Raw genomic sequence first — 19,388 nt, 5'->3', positions numbered from 1 at the left:
GGAGTGGCTTCGTAAGAAGCATTTCAAGGTCCTGGAGTGGCCTAGCCAGTCTCCAGATCTCAACCCCATAGAAAATCTTTGGAGGGAGTTGAAAGTCTGTGTTGCCCAGCGACAGCCCCAAAACATCACTGCTCTAGAGGAGATCTGCATGGAGGAATGGGCCAAAATACCAGCAACAGTGTGTGAAAACCTTGTGAAAACTTACAGAAAACGTTCGACCTCTGTCATTGCCAACAAAGGGTATATATCAAAGTATTGAGATTAACTTTTGTTATTGACCAAATACTTTTTCTCCACCATAATTTGCAAATAAATTCTTCAAAAATCAGACAATGTGATTTTCTGGATTTTTTCTCTCATTTTGTCTCTCATAGTTGAGGTATACCAATGATGAAAATTACAGGCCTCTCTCATTTTTTTAAGTGGGAGAACTTGCACAACTGGTGGCTGACTAAATACTTTTTTGCCCCACTGTATATCTATTTTAAATGAAGAACTGCATTATACTAAAATGGCATACAAGGCTTCAGAAGCACTAATAGAAGCAGTACTTTGGCACACCAAATGTTTTTATTTTTTAGCCAGTTAGAAACATATTTTAGTTTGTCAGTTCATTTTTTACCATAATTTTCTTTTTCTTCCTTTTAGGAATTTAACCTAATAGACAGAAGAGAACTTGCTCCACTACAAGAACTGATCGATAAGCTGACAACCAAGGATAGATAAATGAGAAATCCTGATTTTTCTTTTCTTTTTTTTTTTGGCACCAACATCTTATGCTGTGGTTTCCTGTTTTTGTATAGACTGCCTACCTTTATTCTGTATTCTGTGTGGATTATTTCGTAGGAAGCCTGATTTCAATATGGCAGTGTTGGGCACTGTTAACTGGATGACCTGATGTGTCACCATAACTAATTTTGAACTTAATTGTAGGATTGGTTACTGACACATTGACATCAATAAAATTTTATTTAAAGTACAACTCTGCCCTGTTGTTCAAGTGCCTGCCACGTTTTACAGGTGGAGCGGACATACCAAGAGCTATAAACAGATACACTTACGTCAGTTTCTGAATTAGGTAACATGTTTGGATGGTTGATTACTACTGTTTCATTTTTGTTCTCTTGTCCTGATTTCTATATTTATTTGTTTTGTTGCTGTAACTCCCCCCCCCCATCCCCAATTGCCCCCTGTAATGTTTACACAACATAGAAGGCTGGGATTTGGAAACTTTTCACACTTCAGAATTTTTATAGTGGCCTTGAATTTGGGTTGTAGATTGTACATTGAAAGCTAATATTTTAGGAAATAATTGTTTAAAACCGATGCCATTTTATCTTGAAAACAAAGTATTTTAAAATAAACCTTTGTGCACTCATACATCTTTATATGATCTAATAAAGAAAGATATTTAACTGGAAAATGTGAATGCCAGTTTATTTCTGTAGGAGTTTTGATTCACTATGGATACAAATAATTGAAACTGTCCCCTCTGAATTGTATTTAGGCACTGCATGCAGTAATCTTTTTCTCCCCATATGTAATGCCCTAAAGAGTATGCAAGAGTACAAAATTTGTGATATAATAATCTTTGTAAAATGTACAAAAGATAATTAAGATTCCCCTGCAAGATTTAAACTTCTCTTAATATTAAGTACTACTCTATACGTTCTCTTTATACAGTATTGTGTTTTTTTGTGTAATCAAAGCACTTCTGCTGCAGAATAAATTTAGAATGACAAGGTTAAGTGAATATTTTGGTATGATCTTCAGAAATTAGATTGTATTCCTGTACTGATTAAATACAGTAATTGGAATGCTTAACACATTTTTCTTTTTGCTTTGTTTATTAATGCTTAATATATTATCTATTACTTTGGGTCCTTTCAAATTCCAAAGTATATCCTAACAATTTAACAAAACATTGAACACTGAAACTGTATCATGTTCTCACTACTCTAACATTTAATTAGCTTTATTAATAAAAATACCAGCATCTCATATTTAATTTCAAAAGCTTAAGTGTCATTATACCAAATTGCATAGTAAATCAAATAGTGCCTGGGAATGCACACAATATTTATTTTTGCCTGTGTGTCTGTAGACACATTTGCATAGTAAATGTAACACAATTCCTAAATATGTGCATTATGTTTATTTTTGCTGGTCTGTGCCACATTATTTATACCCATAAAATGAAGTAGAGAAGTAATAGCATTTAGTCACTCACTGTGAGCAATAGTTGAGCCAAAGTTCTATAAGATGATGGAATCCAGTCTGAAGCAAAAAGTGTCTGTTACCTGCATACTATGCAATTCACTAGTGTAGAGCTTGAACACACTTTATTGCAAATTTGTTTAAGCCCGGTTATACCAATTTTTTGTAACTTGTGGGTTTCTGCATTATTTTTCAAAATCATTTTTATGATTGCAAAATTTACTTGGTACACTAGCCCTCCATAAAACATGAGTCTTCTGTTGAATTATGGCTGGAAGCTGAACAAGCTGTGTACAATTTAGAATCGCATTATAGCGATAAAAGACACACACACCAATTATCTGAGAATGTTTGTTGTTCATGTGTGTCCTCCAGGAGAATATTGTTTTTTTTTCTTTTTTTAATTATTTTTGTATCGATGAGCTAGAGCTCAAATAATGATTATGATACCAGAGAATGAAAAAATGAATGGTTATTGACATGATCTTTCATTTGATTTTACTTTTTTAATCATTCCCCAGTTTTAGTTTGGTTTTATAGTTTTTTACAGTTTTCAATGTTTTTTTCTTCTATGCACAAAGTAAAAAATTTTTTTTTTCTTTTTTTGGCCGTTTTCTGGTTACTAAACAGAGCAAGTGATTAAGTAAATATTTTAATTAAGCATAATTCCAAAGCATACACTTGCCTTACAAAAATCTGACAATAAAAATAAAACGATGAATCTAAATTATAGTTTATTAGCATAAAGTAGTTTTGTGGAGATTCAACTTTATAGAGGCAAGTTTTAACTACCAGTCTTTAAACCCATTATCTATCTTGATGAAATGCAATATGATCTGTGGTACTGTATGTGAACTGTGCCAATTGTGTGTTCTTTAAGCAAGTGGACACATTGTGATCCCTTTCTAAGAAAGTTTTTTAAGGATTTTTTTTTCTTTTAATTTACTGAGTTGTGTAACGCTGAAGTATGGAAGATGTAAATAATTACCATGGGAATATGTATGTACTGCAATGAAAATATGTAAAATCTTGTGGTATGATACTGAATGCTGTTTATAAAGAAAATAAAAGGTATGTCCATTAATTTATCCGATACTTGTCTTTTATTTTAAAAATGCTTTTTTATTAATATATATATATATATATATATATATATATATATATATATATATATATATATATATATATATATATATAATATAATTTTAAATTGTTGAATATATCCATGATTTTTTTCACACTTAACATGTGTTTTAATATAATATGGTTCGCATGGGTGGAACGTTAACAACTACTGATGCAGTCCTTAGGCAATTTCATTTTACCAGATGCTTTATTGTCCCAATATTGTGAACATTAAACAAGATCAGGTTTTGTTTGTCTGTGTTTCAGTGATCTTTCTTTTGAAAGTGTAGATTTTGGACACTTGCAGTTTTCCTGGACCTGCCTGGGATTATGTTAGGTTTACCCTAGCCATGTTGTTTTATTCCTTTCACAATCCGAATCGACAAAATTGAATTGAGTGCAATCATTTGAACATTTTTAGCTCGATTCACCATTACTAGATCAGGCTGTCGTGCTCAGAGACCAGATACATTTGTAGACCTCATTAACTCGTGCTCAGCGGTTTAAATACGAAGGAAGCCAAAGTCCCAATATAAGCTACTAAATGAAGAGTATGCAAAATCCGGAAATTTCGACGAGGTTCGAAACCGAGCCCAACTTCCTGAAACAGTGAAGCGGCAGTTCCTACCATTGTCCAAGGGTGCCGTCAAACCGTCAGTGCCCAACTACTACTTTCCTCTGTAAAAATTAAATCTTGTTCACAATAGAAGGCACTATATAAGATTAAACGAGCGAGGGATCTTTTGGCATAACTTTTATGCTTGTATCGAATTTTACTTGGCACATTTCGTGGTGATCGAATTAGCTAGTTTCAAGTGTACAGTGATATTAGATAGATACTTTATTAATCTCAAGGGGAAATTCACCAAAAATTCACATTAGGGGCACGTGGTAAAAGTAAAGGAGGAAAACTGAGTCACTAAAGCGGACTTTTCCGTGCGCGTCACGTCTGCAGCTGTCTCTGTTGTAGGCGGCGCGCCTACTCATTGGTACTTTATTAAAAAAAAAAAAAAAGTTTAATTTTAAGCGGCGGACTTTGGGTTCGGTTTGGAGATATCATATTAGCAGGTGGAACACAAGAGTAATCCCTTAATACGCTCAAGAAAAGATGGCATCACACCCCAAACGATCTCGCTGCTGTTCTCTGAACCAAAGTTACGAGAAACGAGCTAAGAAAATTTCCATCGAAGGGAACATCGGTAAGTAACTGTAACACGCTGCCCTCCTCCTGTCTGTCATCCGGCAGTTTAAGTATCTGAACAAATGAGCGAGCCGCGATGTAAAACGTGGTGTGCTTAAATGTTTCTTTATCGGGTAGATTTCAGTTTTAAGGTGGTTTATATTACACTGATTTGAATCTTTTTTTCATTGTTTTATTAAATAAAGGGCACGTTGTATTAATAGTTTCCAAAGTAATAGCTTTTCCCATTAAACGAGGGCCCAGTTTTACCGGACCGGAGCTTTTCCGATTCTTACAGCAGACTCCCTGAAATCAGGCCATTCATAATTCGATTGAGTTGGTAAAGAACGTTTTAAACTTTCTGTCAAACCCCCGTGAAGTGGATTATGCGGTTTTGAGAATGTTGTGTACAATGTCAGGCCTGCTTATTTGATATAGTGTGGAACCGGGCACGGAGCCAATCCTGGCAGCGGCGGCTGTCTCACCATCACGGTATGTTGTTGTCCTTTTTAAGATAAGGAACTCTGTGCTTTAATCATTTATATAACGTGTTTTATTTCTTTATTATTTTTATTTTTACGTTAACTTGTATGTCAGGATGAAACATTTAAAATGTTTTTCATCACGTTTTCTTCGTTTGCCGTTTGTGACCTAGTTTTTGTTATAAATAACTAGGTAAGTAACAATAGTAGTACGTAAAGTATTCGTAACGAATAAATGAAAAATAACATTTCTGTTCCCTTGAGATTTACAAAATCTGGCAATACCTGCCATCTGTATGTGCGAACGTTAACGGACGGTTGTGGTTTTTGTGAGAATGTCTGTTGTTGACGAAACAAGCATTTGCCGTTTAAGTAAGGATTCAACTGAGGACCTTTTAAGACGTTTGTTTCTCAGGTTACACACTGTGATGTCTCTGTATTCTTATGCAGTGGATCTGAGTCTTACTCTTCTTTTTCTGTTCTGGTTAGATCAAGTTTGCCATCATCTTTCAAGATGGCAGTAGACAACTTTGTATGGTATCTTCAGTTTCTTGGCGTTCTGTCTCACGGAATAACCATCATTCTGCAAAAATAAAACAGTAGACTGACATGTTTAATTTCTGGTCATTTTAAACCCAGAATCTTTAGGAATGCCAGTACGTTTTAATTCAAATGAACAGAGTAATACGTTTAAGTGGTGCTAATGCAATTGCAGAGGTTTCTCTAATAACCAATTGGCATTTATGCATGACTAAGAATAAGTTAAGGGAATTAACCATTAGGACACTGACGTAATGGCTGCTGAAAACAGGGTATTGGAGTCATACTGTATGTGAATAATATATTAAAATCAACCAATTCAAGTTATATGTAATGTGTTGCTATATTTCTAAATCAATTTAATGGTCCCTTGATTTAAAAAAAGGATAAATTTCTATCAAAAACATTTAAACGTCTGGTTGTGTCCAAACATATGACTGGTAATATTTGTGTTAATGGTCAGTAGGTAAGGTATCTTAACATAGAAGTTCCATTGAAAGATTATATTAGATTTTTTTTTAGGAACTGATTTATTAGAAATCTTGGAATGTATTTCAAATAAAATGCATTAAAGGTCAATTTGTCAATTTAAAATATTTGATAATAAGTTCAAGACAGTTTATATAAAAAGTATATCACATTTTATTATCCAGCATTGAATCTCAGTGGATTTCATTCAGCTTTATTATGCTGATCAACAGAAAAAGACTCTTTAACTGCAAAAGAAAACAGATTTTTGCAAATTGATCGAAATTAATTTACAAATATAATTAGCTAAATAATTGTTTGTTTAAGTCTTCACCCAAGCACCTTTAGCAGCCACAATGGCATCGAATCTTGGTGCACAGGTCTGTATTTGCACAACTGGACACTGCAGTTCCTCCTCATTGTGTTTTAGAAAGCTGCTCAGGTTTTGTCAGGTTGCATGGGGATTGTGAGTTAACAGCCTTTTTCAAGTCCAACCACAAATTCTCAATTGGAATAAGATCTGGACTCTTAACTTGGCCACCCTAGGACATTAACATTGTTTTGAATCCATTCCTGTTTAGCTTTGGCTTTGTTTTCCAGCTAGACAACAACTCCCAAGCACATTCTTCTCTAAAGGCGCAGGATTTGTCTGGATTTTGCTGTATTCGTTTTACCTTCTCAAGCCTTCCAGGGTCTGCTGCAGAGAAATATTCCCACAGCATGATGCGTCATGGTGGGGACGATGGGTTTTTGTTAGGCTTACTCCAAACACAGCTTTTATCCTGATGGCCAAAAAACGCACTATTTCTCACATCAAACCATAGAGCCTTTTTTCAGTTGACTTCAGAGGTTCCCATGTGCCTTCTGGCAAACTTCAGCTGAGATGCAATATGTGTGTTGTTTTTATTTTGGTTTTTTCTTAGCATCTCTGTTATAAAGCCGCAAACTGGTGAAGCACCTATGCAACAGTTGTTTTATGCACAGTCTCTCCAGTCTTGGCCACTGTAGCTGTTAACTACTGTATTTCAGACTTACCATATTTCTCTTTTTGACCTCCCTCACTATTTGGCTTCTTGCACAATCACTCAATTTTTGTGGACGGCTTGCTTTAGGCAGCTTTGCGGGTGTGCAATACTCTTTCCATTTCTTAAGGACTGATTTAACTGGACTCCAAAAGATATTCAGTGACTTGAATATTTTCTTGTATACATCCCTGACTTATTTTCAATAACCCTTTAATGGAGTTGCTTGCAGATTCTTTTGTCTTCATGGTGTAGGTTAGGTCACAATACTGACTCCTCACAACCACATAAGGTCCATTTACACTCAAATCAAATGAATCCCCTTGATTACAGGTAGGTGATCTGTTCTGAACTAATTATATGACGTTTAAAATCAATTGGCTGCACCAGTGATGATTTTAGGTGTCCCATATTAATCCGAGCAGTTAATTTGTGTTTTATATTTGTAACTGACTGTGTATACTCTGCTTCGCCCAGGAAATTTCCAAAGACAATGGGCCTCAGTAATAGTGGCATCGGTTAATCATATGTATCAGAAGTGCTGCGTACTATAATAACCGAGTACTTTTCTATATGATATTTTTTATTTCACTCCCCAGGGTCTAATATTTTTAGTTCACTGGAGCTTCATACTCTTGAATGTGCTACATATACAGAAATTGCCTTTCAGTAAAACATTCATTCTGTAGATTAGTTTCTGATTTTCCTACTGACTGACCTGGACTTTTGTTGATAGTCATTAGAAAATGCAATTTTTCATCAAACTGTATTCTTTTGAATTAAAACAGGTATATCAGTAATAATAGTAATTTTGGGTAATCAGATATGAATGTAACAATTTGATGTACATTCTTGCACTGTTTGAAACTTTTGGAGTGTTTAGAATAAAAGCAATATACACTGAACTATATTTTTTTAACTTGTGACATACATCATTAACATTTAAAGGATGAACATTTATGTGGAAAACGCAATGAACTGAGTATTTTAGGCACTGTACAGAAAAGAAATAATATAATGAAGTATGTACAGATTCCTCCTCCTCTATGTTCTGTCTGTGGGGGACCCCTTTACCGATTTTTTCCTTGGGGGTCTGCAACTGCAGTCCTGGAGAGCTACTGTAGCTGCAGGTTTTCATTCTAACCCTTTTCTTAATTAGTGACCAGACGTTGTTGCTAATTTAACTCTTTGCCTTAACTTTAATTGATGCACAACTTAAGACTCGGGCCCCTTAATTATTTCTTTTTTCCTTAATTAGCAACCAAACAATATTAAGACACAAAATGTACCAACACATAAACAACAACCTTCATCCATCACACAATAACTGAAAATAAAGAAAAGTGAAGGCCTCAGTAATGATGATCTGCTCAGGTTCATAAAACATTTTGACAGCAGTCTTAAAAAAGAAAATCAACAGTTTTGAAAATGTCTGCCATGGCAGAATGAGCACCATGGAATTAAATAACGGGTTTAATTAGCAACGAGAATTGGCTTCAAATTAAGAAACTGAATGAAGTGAAGTTGGTTGGAGGCCCCAACTTGGTCATCTGTTGGCTCACTTCACATCAAATTTATGTTTAGGTGCCATTTAAGGAAAAAAATCAATTCAGCGGTCAGAGTCTCAAGAAAATTCAATTAAAATAAAGGGAAATAGTTAATTAGCAATTCATTAAGAAAAGAGTTAGAATGAAAACTTGCAGCCACAGTAGCTCTCCAGGACTGGAGTTGGAAACCCCTGCCTAAGAGGATTCCACTCGCAACAGCATTATTACCAACAAATATCGCCGAATAAAAAAAGAAAAAAACACCTCAGGTTGGCTAATTTTTTTTTTTTCTTTAACATCACCAAATTTCAATCAAATCAGTCAAAGCATTTTTGAGATTTTGTGGTACAGTATTTCGCTTTTCTATTGTAGGGAGGGTTTTTACCCCTAAATATTGATCTATCTAAATGTCCTTTTTTGTGGATACCTAATGTGCTAGGACTATCACCATGCCACATTTCAGCTTTTTAATTTAACATATTGTAATGTTTTTGTTGATGAGTGAGTCAGTCAAGTTTGCCTTATATATAGAAAGATAGATGGATTCATTTAGACATTTTTGAATAGATCTGTTTTCACTTTGACATTAAGAGAGTATTTTTTCTGTTGCTCAGTATTAAAAGACATAATTAAATCCATTGTGATTCCTTGTTGTACAACAATAAAATGTGAAATCTTCCAAAAGGGGAGAATACTTTTTATGGGCACTGCATCTTGAAATGTGTTTGAACCATCTCCATGTGTATTGTAGTTGTCTTAAAATGCAAAGGAATTTATTTTGAGATATCTTGAAATACGTTTTAAACACCTGAAAAGGTGATCTGCATTTTAAGATACCTGAAATTTCATCTACTGATCCATTCATTTTCCAAACCCTCTTACCCAAAGCAGGCTTGCGGTGAATCTGGAGCCTATCCCAGACCGCATTGGACACAAGGAAGGAACAAACCCGGGACGGGGAGCCTGTTCTGAAAATCCTTTTAAGATATTTTTAAATGTTAATTTTGCTTATAGTAATGGATGGATGAAGAAATCCAAAAAATACTGATATTTGTTTGTGTTAGCATACATTGATATGATCTATGAGAGTTCACGTCAGGTTAATATGTGTTGCATGTTTAATGAACTTTGTGTTGCTACAAATACACACAAAAATTCATTCTGTTTTGAATGCTTGCATTCAATTTCAGGTCTGATTAGAGACATTTTGTTTTATTTTATTGAACATATATTGGGCATTACACCAGTATGTAGAAAATAGAGATATACAGTAAGTAAATAATTTAATGTCTACTTGTTGGTGTTTGAATTGTATGGCTTTGTAAAGAATTTCAGCGTTTAATAGCAATCAGTGAGCACCGTGCTTGTGAAGTAGACAATACAATTATATGTGCTAACATTAACATATTAGGTGTACAGGATGCTGTAATGTATTTTTCAAAATTACACAGAAAGATGGAAAAAAGAATGCATAATTAAGCAAGCATGAGTTTAATATATAAGTTGAAATTAACATATATACACAGCTGGTTTTAACCTAATAAATAAATGCCCTCATAGCTCATCCTGAACAGAATTACCATCTTCCAGTTGTGTCTGATTATACTATTAGTTTTGTTTAATTTTTTTTAATATTACAGGCATTCCTCACAAGTTGCTCAGCATATTAAAACTTATCTCAACTCATAGCCATTGCATGTATTTCATTATTGGTTGCTGAGTCTTGCAAAATATTTCAGTTGCCATCATAGGACAACCTTGTGCCATCCTTAACAGCCTGAATCTCTCATCTCAGTTGCAACTCCAGTGTTCTTCTGTCACTTAGTGTTTAAATTGTCATCTTTCATGAAGTACTAACATACTACAGGTGTAATGATAATATTTATTTTTTGTTAGGTCAAGTGCTAACAAGTGCCTCTTTACAACTCATGTACTTAACTGAACTGAAACACTCTTAAGATATCTGTTATGCTCACTCCAAATAGCGTGACAATGGATTGAATCTTGACTTTTTCCATCCATCCATTATCCAACCTGCTATATCCTAACTACAGGGTCATGGGGGTCTGCTGGAGCCAATCCCAGCCAACACAGGGCGCAAGGCAGGAAGCAAACCCTGGGCAGGGTCCAGCCCACCGCAGGGCACATACACACCTACCCACACACCAAACACAATTTAGAATCGCCAATGCACCTAACCTGCATGTCTTTGAACTGTGGGAGGTAACCCACGCAGACACTGGGAGAACATGCAAACTCCACACAGGGAGGACCCAGGAACTGAACCCGGGTCTGCTAACTGCGAGGCAGCAGCACTACCACTGCGCCACCGATCTTGACTTTCTTGCTACTCAAAATCTATTCAATGTCTAGCTCATTTGACATTATGGAGTGCATATTATCTACTTATTCATTCATAAGGAAAGTTATTATATTTAAAAGACTGGCTATATTACTTAAAACAGGTAATAGAATAAATTTTAAAATGTTTGATATTCCTTGCCTTAAATTTACCCTCAGCATTCATCCATTGCCTTTCTTCTGTATCCTTGTGTGTCTCCCAGTTACTGTCTTTGCTGGCGCTTCCTCTCTCGATCACATTCCCAAAAAGCCTGCGTCTCAGACTCTGTCATTTCGAGGTTTGTAGCTTTCCTCTTGTCTGCTTTTTGACTACAGTATAACCAATGGTAAAAAGGCTACCACTACCCACTGTGAAAACATCATTTGTATTATGGTGAATACTTCCCATGTTTGACGGTGATTTCCAGTGTTTCTCCTATACCTGTATTTGGTATCCTCTGGTGTGTCAAACTCTCTTGCCCAGTGCTTCCTTTCTTCATTGCATTTGACTGAACAACCAAACTGAAACTGACCAATCGGACCCAAGCCAAACTGACCAATCGGACCCAAGCCAAACTGAGCAATTGGGTTGCTCAGAGGGGCTGAACACACACAGAGGCATTAGCGTTTTACTAGATAATAAATATGAGATAAATACATGGTATCCTCATGTGTGTCAACCTCTCTTGCACTGTGCTTTCCTTCTTGCTTACATTTTAATGAGCAAACAAAACGAAACTGACCAGTCAGTTAAAAGCCAAAGTGAGTAATCAGGTTGCTCACATATAGGCATAGTCTCATAAACATGCTTGCTAAAGTACTTGTAAGGTGGTTGAGGTCTTGTTAAGTTTTAAGTTTCATGGTAATTATATTGGATTAAAAAGTTCACCGATTGTCAAGAAGGAACATAATAAATTCCAGGGCTAGAATGTAATATAAAACTTTTATGGCTTGTTGGGGTAGTAGTGTGAAAACTTTAAATCTAATAATCATCTCTGTAAAACATGTTGAAAAATACCAAAATGGGAGAAGAGTTTTATTTTGATCCCGAGCTTTAAACTAACGAAGCAGCCTTTCAGCAAAATCTGATCTGTTTCTTGAATTGATTCAATAGTCGAAGCCACTCAGGCACATGCTTGGCAAGCAAAGCCCCATGCTGATTTGTACTTTAATTGATCAGAATTGAATTAGTGGTATCTGTAATTAGATTTTGTCTGGCTAAAATTCAGACTGAATATATCTGTAATTACATTTTGATAACTCAAAATTAAGGGATTTTTTTTACAATTGATTTCTGTTTAGCTAATTACTGATGTCTGTAGTAAGCATGAAGGCACATCGACATTGGTAAAGCCCGCTGCCTCACAATTCCAGCATCCTGGGTTTCAGTTCTGTGCTTGGCTGCCGTCTGTGTAATTTTGATATACTTGTGTATATAAGCGATATCGATGAAAATATACAGTTAAATAATAAATTAATTGGGTGGAGTGCCAGAAAATTTAGAATCGGCTGAATCAGTACAGAGTCCTGGAGGGTATACACCCTTGGGTAGATTTGTGGTAGAGGAAATTTAATGTGGTAATGTAGTAGACAGTGGAACTTTAGGTTTCTTCAAAATTGAAATCAGTATTATTATGGAAAAATTAGGAAGACAGGATTGGTGAGCTTTGTTGGGCTGAATGGAACTCCTAGTTCAAGAATGATTGCTTCATTTTACCAAAACAATATTATAATAAAAGTTATTAAAAAGAAAGTCTTACCACATGCTGGTGTTTGAAAACCCACAACTGCAAACCCCCCAAACATGCTGGAGCACTGCAAACACTGAACTGCACAACCCTGCAACTTTTGAATTGCGGTCATCTGTAACCTTCCACCCTCCAAACTTCTGCATGCTGTTACTACAGAGGTCTCCAACTCTGGTCCTGGAGAGCTACTGTGGATGCAGGTTTTCATTCTAACCGTTTTCTTAATTAGTGACCTGTTTTTGCTGCTAATTAAATTATTTTCCCTTCATTTTAATTTACATATTTTTTTTTAAATTCAGCCCACTGAATTGCTTACTTTTGTTTCCTTAAATGGCACCCAAACAGAAGTGAGATGTGACATGAGCCAAAAGATGACTAGGTAAGTTGGAGCCTTAAATTCCAACCAGTTTCTTAATTAGAAGCCAATTTTTGCTGTTAATTAAATCCATTATTTAATTCCATGGCTTGTTGTCACAGTAGACATTTCCAGAACTGTTTATTTTCTTTTTTGTAAATGCATCATCAAAATGTTTTGTGGACCTGAGCACATCAACATAATTGAGACCTTCACCTTTATTTTCAGATATTGTATGATGGACTAACAGGTCAGCTGGTCATGTGATGCCTCATTTTCTAAGTCATTATTGTTTGGCTGATAATTAAGGAAAAAACAACACAATTAATAGCAAGTCAATTAAAATTAAGGCAAAAGAAGTTAATAAGCAGTGAACACTGGTTACAAATTCAGAAAAACGTTAGAATAAACGTCTGCAGCCACAATAGCCCACCAGAATCAGACATGGAGACCTCTGACTTACAGCATCTGGGGAAAATAATAGCCGGAGCACTGAGAGCACCTCAGCTAATGGTTGTGTTCATCACTGTTGACATTTTTTAGTAGCCTTCCAGCAAAGGCAGATTGTGGATTTGTAAGCTGAAAGATTCTTCAATACAAGCAAAGTATAAAAACTATTATTTGTGTCATTATTTTTTTGTTATTTTGCTGCCTTTGTGGCCTTGATGGAGTACTGTTGGCAGAATTACCTTTTCCCTGTGCATTTTCCAGCATTGAACCTGCTTCATCTGTGGAGCTAAAATTCCCTTCTGGACACAAAAGAGAAAAACAGCTTGTATCATCATGACATTTTTAAACACTGTCCAGCTCCCTTTTGTGTAATTTACTAGTAATTGTGGTTTCAGCAAGAAAAATGTTAAAACTAGATTACAGTATTCGGCTACATCTAGCAGTAATGGAGGAATCCTTATAAGATAAACAGTTGAGACACCTGCAGGCACAACCACAAAAAAGAGAGAACCACTCGCTGCAACAGTGCAATTGTTAGATACAGCTGCTTAAGAAGAATGATCTGAACAGCATTACTCAGCTTGGTCAGGACACCTGCATGTGCAACATGCAAGCCTCATAATGTGCCCTGTGTTTATTTGTTATGCCATCTATCCAAATGATCTACTGCTCTTAAAGTGTCTGCACTAATTGTAGCACAAAGATTTTAAAAGATCATACTTGGAAGTAATCACAATGAAAAATTTAAGTCCATTACACTATTGGCACTGCCAAGATTGCTAGTTTCACTGGAAATCTACTTGTCATTGACTACCTCAGATATCACTCCCTGATATCTTGTAATAACACACACTGTAAAGTTCAGTACTTTAAGGACTCAAGCTATTCCACAAGTCTGCTTCTTTTTTTAGTATTAGATTCAAACTACCAATAATAAATAACATAGTGAATAGTTAACAATACATTTATATATGAAAGCATGAGCAGATCTTTCATAAAATATACAATTAAATTATATAAAGCAAATCTAATCTACACTATTAAAGAATGATAGTATTTTAAATAAAAAAACATACTTTAAACCCCACTACCGGGCCGCAGCCGTCTGACAGCCGGGCCGCGAGAGAACTGCCAGCAACGGAGACTCGCTCAGACTTTTCAGAACGCTTGGCGGGCGGGGCTTTGCAGTGGCGCAGAGAGAGGAGAAAGACCGAGGTGAGAGACTATTACAACGAAGTATTTTTATGGTCCCGACGGTTTCCCCATATGACACGAGTCTATAGAAATCTCGTTACTAAGAAGTCCATTCAGCAGATACTTTCATTACAACGAAGTGACCTTGAAATGCCTGAATGAATCATCCGCAGCGCAGTTAGATCTGTGGTCGCAGCTAGTTGTGCACATTTGCACAACGATCCCCAAACAGAAACATTGCAAAAAAAATTTTCTTTCTTCGAACTTTCCTCGTACTGTTTTTTTTTTTTTTTCTGTTTTTGTTTTCTGTTGTTTTCAGTGATACCTTTTGCTTATTGCTTGTCAACATTTGAAAAACATCCATTGGAATTTTACTCATTGTCACCCCCCTATAGAAACGGCAAAGACGAATAAACGATAAGTGTTAATGTTTGTGACGTGCAATCTGTTGGAATGACAAATGCAATGCATATGTCTTTGTTATATGCAAAAAAAGAAGAAAAATCTTGGGTTGCAAACGTATGCGAACTGCTTAATAACTTAATAATAATCGAAATGTAATGTAAATTGTGTATAAAACTGCCCTACGAACCCGCCCCGAATCCTCAACCCCCCAATCCGAAACCGGTCCATGGAAAAATTTGCTTCTAGTAAAGTGGTCCTTGCTGTCAAAAAAGGTTGGGGACCACTGCTTTAAACCACTAACAACAAATGTCACTTATAAAATTTGCAGTTGAATTTCCCCCCTAAATGTTTTGATTTGTGTCAGCAATTGTTTTCAGTAGTGCATAACTGTATAAATATGAAAAAAATCTTTAAAATAAAATTTTGAAGTTATTTAATAAGAACAGTGGCTTTGATAGCAGTCACAATAGATGGGCAGAAGTCAAAGGTGGACTCCCTAAGGTGATATTAGCACCTTCACAAATGAACCACATGTTTATATGTGCAAAATGACTACTGGTCTAGCTGCCAGTTGCAGCCAGGGTTATGAAGTACAATATACAGTGTAACACACACAATCATTTTTGGAGAATTAAACAAAAATACAGTGCTATGTAAAAGAGTGGGCACCCCTCTGAGGTTGCATGATAATTTGCTCTTGTCTTCATAATAGACGACCACAGCAAAATACCATTTTCTTACTAGAGAAATGTAGACAAGGGGATGTTTATCAGACAAAGATTTTCAGTGTAGCATTATTGAGTTGTATTAAATAAAATAAAATGTGAAAAATAGGATATGCAAAAGTTTGGGTACCTTTTAATTGCATTAATTTGAAGACCTGTAGTCTTTTAATGCTGACAGGTTGTAGCACAAAATTGCTTTGATTAGCTCATTAGACCTACAAAGAGAACCAATCATGAAAAAGTTATTTAACATAGGTAAATGCTAATTGTGCTTGTCCTTGGATCTCTCTTAGAGCGTGGCAACATGTGTACCTCTAAACAACTTTCTACTGACATAAAAATTAAGATAATTCATCGTTATGAATTAGGAGACGGGTATTAGAAATTATCACAAAGGTTTGTACTGTTTGTCTCCACAGTCAGAAATATTGTTAGGAAATGGAAAGACACAGGAGTAGTCCTTGTGAAGGAAAGATGTGGTAGGCCAAGAAAAATATCTGAAAGGCATAGCCGGTTAGAACGGCCACAGACAAACCATAGACCACCTCCAGAGAGCTACAACAACAACAACATTTATTTATATAGCACATTTTCATACAAACAATGTAGCTCAAAGTACTTTACATGATGAAGAAAGAGAAAAAAGACAAAATAATAAGAATTAAAATAAGGGAACACTAATTAACATATAATAAAAGTAATGGCCAGGGAGGACAGAAAAAACAAAAAAACTCCAGACAGCTGGAGAAAAAAAAATCTGCAGGGGTTCCAGGCAACGAGACCGCGCAGCCCCCTCTAGGCATTCTACCTAACATAAATGACCTCAATCAGTCCTCATTATATTCAGGGTTCTCATGGAAGAACTTAATGATGATGGTCATGTGGACTTCTGGCCGTGTAATCCATCAGTGTAAGGATATCACGGTGCTTTGATTAGGTGGTGGTGGTGCAGATCGCCACCACATAAAAGCAGAAATAGAACAGAAGAGAAAGTAGGGGTTAGTATGGATTTTGAAGCCATCATAAATAATAATGATAATTAATTGAATATACAGGGCGGCACGATGGCGCAGTGGGTAGCGCTGCTGCCTCGCAGTTGGGAGATCTGGGGACCTGGGTTCGATTCCCGGGTCCTCCCTGCGTGGAGTTTGCATGTTCTCCCCGTGTCTGCGTGGGTTTCCTCCGGGCGCTCCGGTTTCCTCCCACAGTCCAAAGACATGCAGGTTAGGTGGATTGGCGATTCTAAATTGGCCCTTGTGTGTGCTTGGTGTGTGGGTGTGTTTGTGTGTGTCCTGCGGTGGGTTGGCACCCTGCCCAGGATTGTTTCCTGCCTTGTGCCCTGTGTTGGTTGGGATTGGCTCCAGCAGACCCCCGTGACCCTGTGTTCGGATTCAGCGGGTTGGAAAATGGATGGATGGATGAATTGAATATACAGAGCATCAGGATTAAACTAAAATGAAGCCATGTTAAAGTAATGTGTTTTCAGCAGAGTTTTAAAGTGCTCCACTGTATTATCCTGGCGAATTCCTATTGATAAGCTATTCCAGATTTTAGGTGCATTACAACAGAAGGACGCCTCACCACTTCTTTTAAGTTTAGCTCTTGGAATTCTAAGTAGCTGCGGTGGGTTGGCACCCTGCCCAGGATTGTTTCCTGCCTTGTGCCCTGTGTTGGCTGGGATTGGCTCCAGCAGACCCCCATGACCCTGTGTTCGGATTCAGCGGGTTGGAAAATGGATGGATGGAATTCTAAGTAGACACTCATTTGATGATCTAAGGTTACAATTTGGAGTGTAAGGTATAAGACATTCTGAAATATAAGATGGAACAAGATTATTTAAGGCTTTGTAGACCATACCCAGGATTTTATAGTCAATTCTAAATGACACTGGTAACCAATGTAGTGACATCAAAACTGGAGAAATGTGCCTGGGTTTTCTTTTCCTAGTTAAGATCCTAGCAGTTGCATTCTGCACTAGTTGCAATCAATTGATGTCATTTTTGGGTAGTCCTAAGAGGAGTGCGTTACTGTAATCTAGTCGACTGAAAACAAAATTGTGAACCAATTTCTCAGCATCTTGCAGTGTTATAAGAGGTCTAACTTTTGCTATACAAAACTAATTCTGATCTCTCTAGTGACCTGGCAAACATATTTAATGTAAAGAGTTAATTATTTTACAACTGAGATGTCTGTGGTTTCATCACACAGAATACTGAAAACATTTTCAGCGTATATATTTTTCAGTATGTTAGACTTTATTTCTGATGCTAAGACATCCAGCAGCTCTTGCATTATTCTTTCAGAGGTGTAATGTGTATTTTTACCAACATTGAGATGTTGTAAAAGGGAAGTACCCATTTCTTTACAGTGTTCCAAAAGATTTTCAAACAACATTGTATGTGGCAACTCATTTTTTGCCAACCAATACATGGATCTTAAAGCTCCTACAGAGGTATCTTTTTAGCACAGATACAGATCTTTCAATTTGACCGATTCCAGTTTGCTCTAGTACTCGCTTTCCTAAAAGGTCAGCAGAAGACTCAATGTGCGTTTTACTTTTTTCATGGTCCAGCAAGCTTTCTTTTCAAAGTCTTGTGCATGGCACGTTTACTCAAGGTAACTCCCTCCTTGGGGGGTGTTTATTTGAATATTTCATGCACAATGAGCACCACATAACATTTTCTTTGACCATTAGCTAATCAAAATCTTTAAACTATTATTTGTTTATGTCGGATAAGCGGTGCTTAGATTTGTCAATTGGCAGAGTGTGTGCTGAAGAGATTTCCCCTGATGGACCAGCCTCTGCAATGTCTTTGTCTGAAATTGCCACATCAGGAGTTGACACTGCACCTTCATTAGTTTGTGGTGTCTGTTTTCTGAAATAACTGAGCAGTGTTGTTTTCTGAACACTTTATTTATTCATGTTGGTAAAACGTTTGGAAAAAATTAAAAGTATCTTTGAATAAGACTTTTGAGTGGGAAAGTAGGAGCCTGTTGGATATTCAATGAACACTTGCACTACAGCAGGGCAAGATATGAACAAAAAAGGAATGGCAGATTGGTCACTTTAACAAAACCCTCAGCAATTCAGTGACAAAACTTTTGCTCAGGACACAGTGTGTTCTGCAAGGGTTTCTGCACACTTTTTGCAATATGGATGCAGGTCCAAATATGAGCAAATATAAGAACGGCAGATGGGATCACTTTAACAAAACCCTCAGTATGAGCAAATATAAAAATGGCAGAGGGAGTCACTTTAAAAGGAACCACAGTGAGTGCTACAAGGATTTTTGCACACAGAACACACCTAATGCTTAAACTAATAAACAATATGCGGGTAATTTCAGTGTATTTGATAAAACCGTGTCAGGGATGTGGATCTAAAAAAAGAAAGGGAAACCATACAGGAACAGTAGCACTGCTTTGAGGCTGGGTGCCGCCATTTTGCAAAACCGAGCGGAGAACTTGCGTACACCAAGGAATTAGCTGGCGTGAAAATGTGCATGACTTTATGCCAAGTTTAGTTTTTATACATCACGATGTGAGTGTGGAAATGGGCGTACGCAACATTTTTGTGTGTACGCACCATT

At 36.5% G+C, this 19,388-nt stretch overlaps 2 protein-coding genes across 2 annotated transcripts in view; both read left to right on the top strand.

The window, feature by feature from the left end:
* Positions 1-3,301, top strand: part of mob1ba (MOB kinase activator 1Ba) — a 47,874-nt gene extending 44,573 nt beyond the window's left edge. The window contains exon 6 of the mRNA XM_028805569.2: positions 649-3,301. Coding sequence (XP_028661402.1) covers positions 649-726 — 78 coding nt within the window. The 3' untranslated portion in view covers positions 727-3,301. The remainder of the gene's footprint in view (positions 1-648) is intronic.
* Positions 3,302-4,283: 982 nt separating this feature from the next.
* LOC114655143 (deoxycytidine kinase-like) overlaps positions 4,284-19,388 on the top strand; it is a 45,689-nt gene continuing 30,584 nt past the window's right edge. Inside the window, exon 1 of the mRNA XM_028806006.2 lies at positions 4,284-4,541. Coding sequence (XP_028661839.1) covers positions 4,451-4,541 — 91 coding nt within the window. The 5' untranslated portion in view covers positions 4,284-4,450. The remainder of the gene's footprint in view (positions 4,542-19,388) is intronic.

The sequence above is a fragment of the Erpetoichthys calabaricus genome, chromosome 7 (assembly GCF_900747795.2).
Source record: "Erpetoichthys calabaricus chromosome 7, fErpCal1.3, whole genome shotgun sequence".
In the NCBI taxonomy this organism is placed as follows: Eukaryota; Metazoa; Chordata; class Cladistia; order Polypteriformes; family Polypteridae; genus Erpetoichthys; species Erpetoichthys calabaricus.
This window is presented reverse-complemented; position numbering and strand designations above follow the sequence as displayed.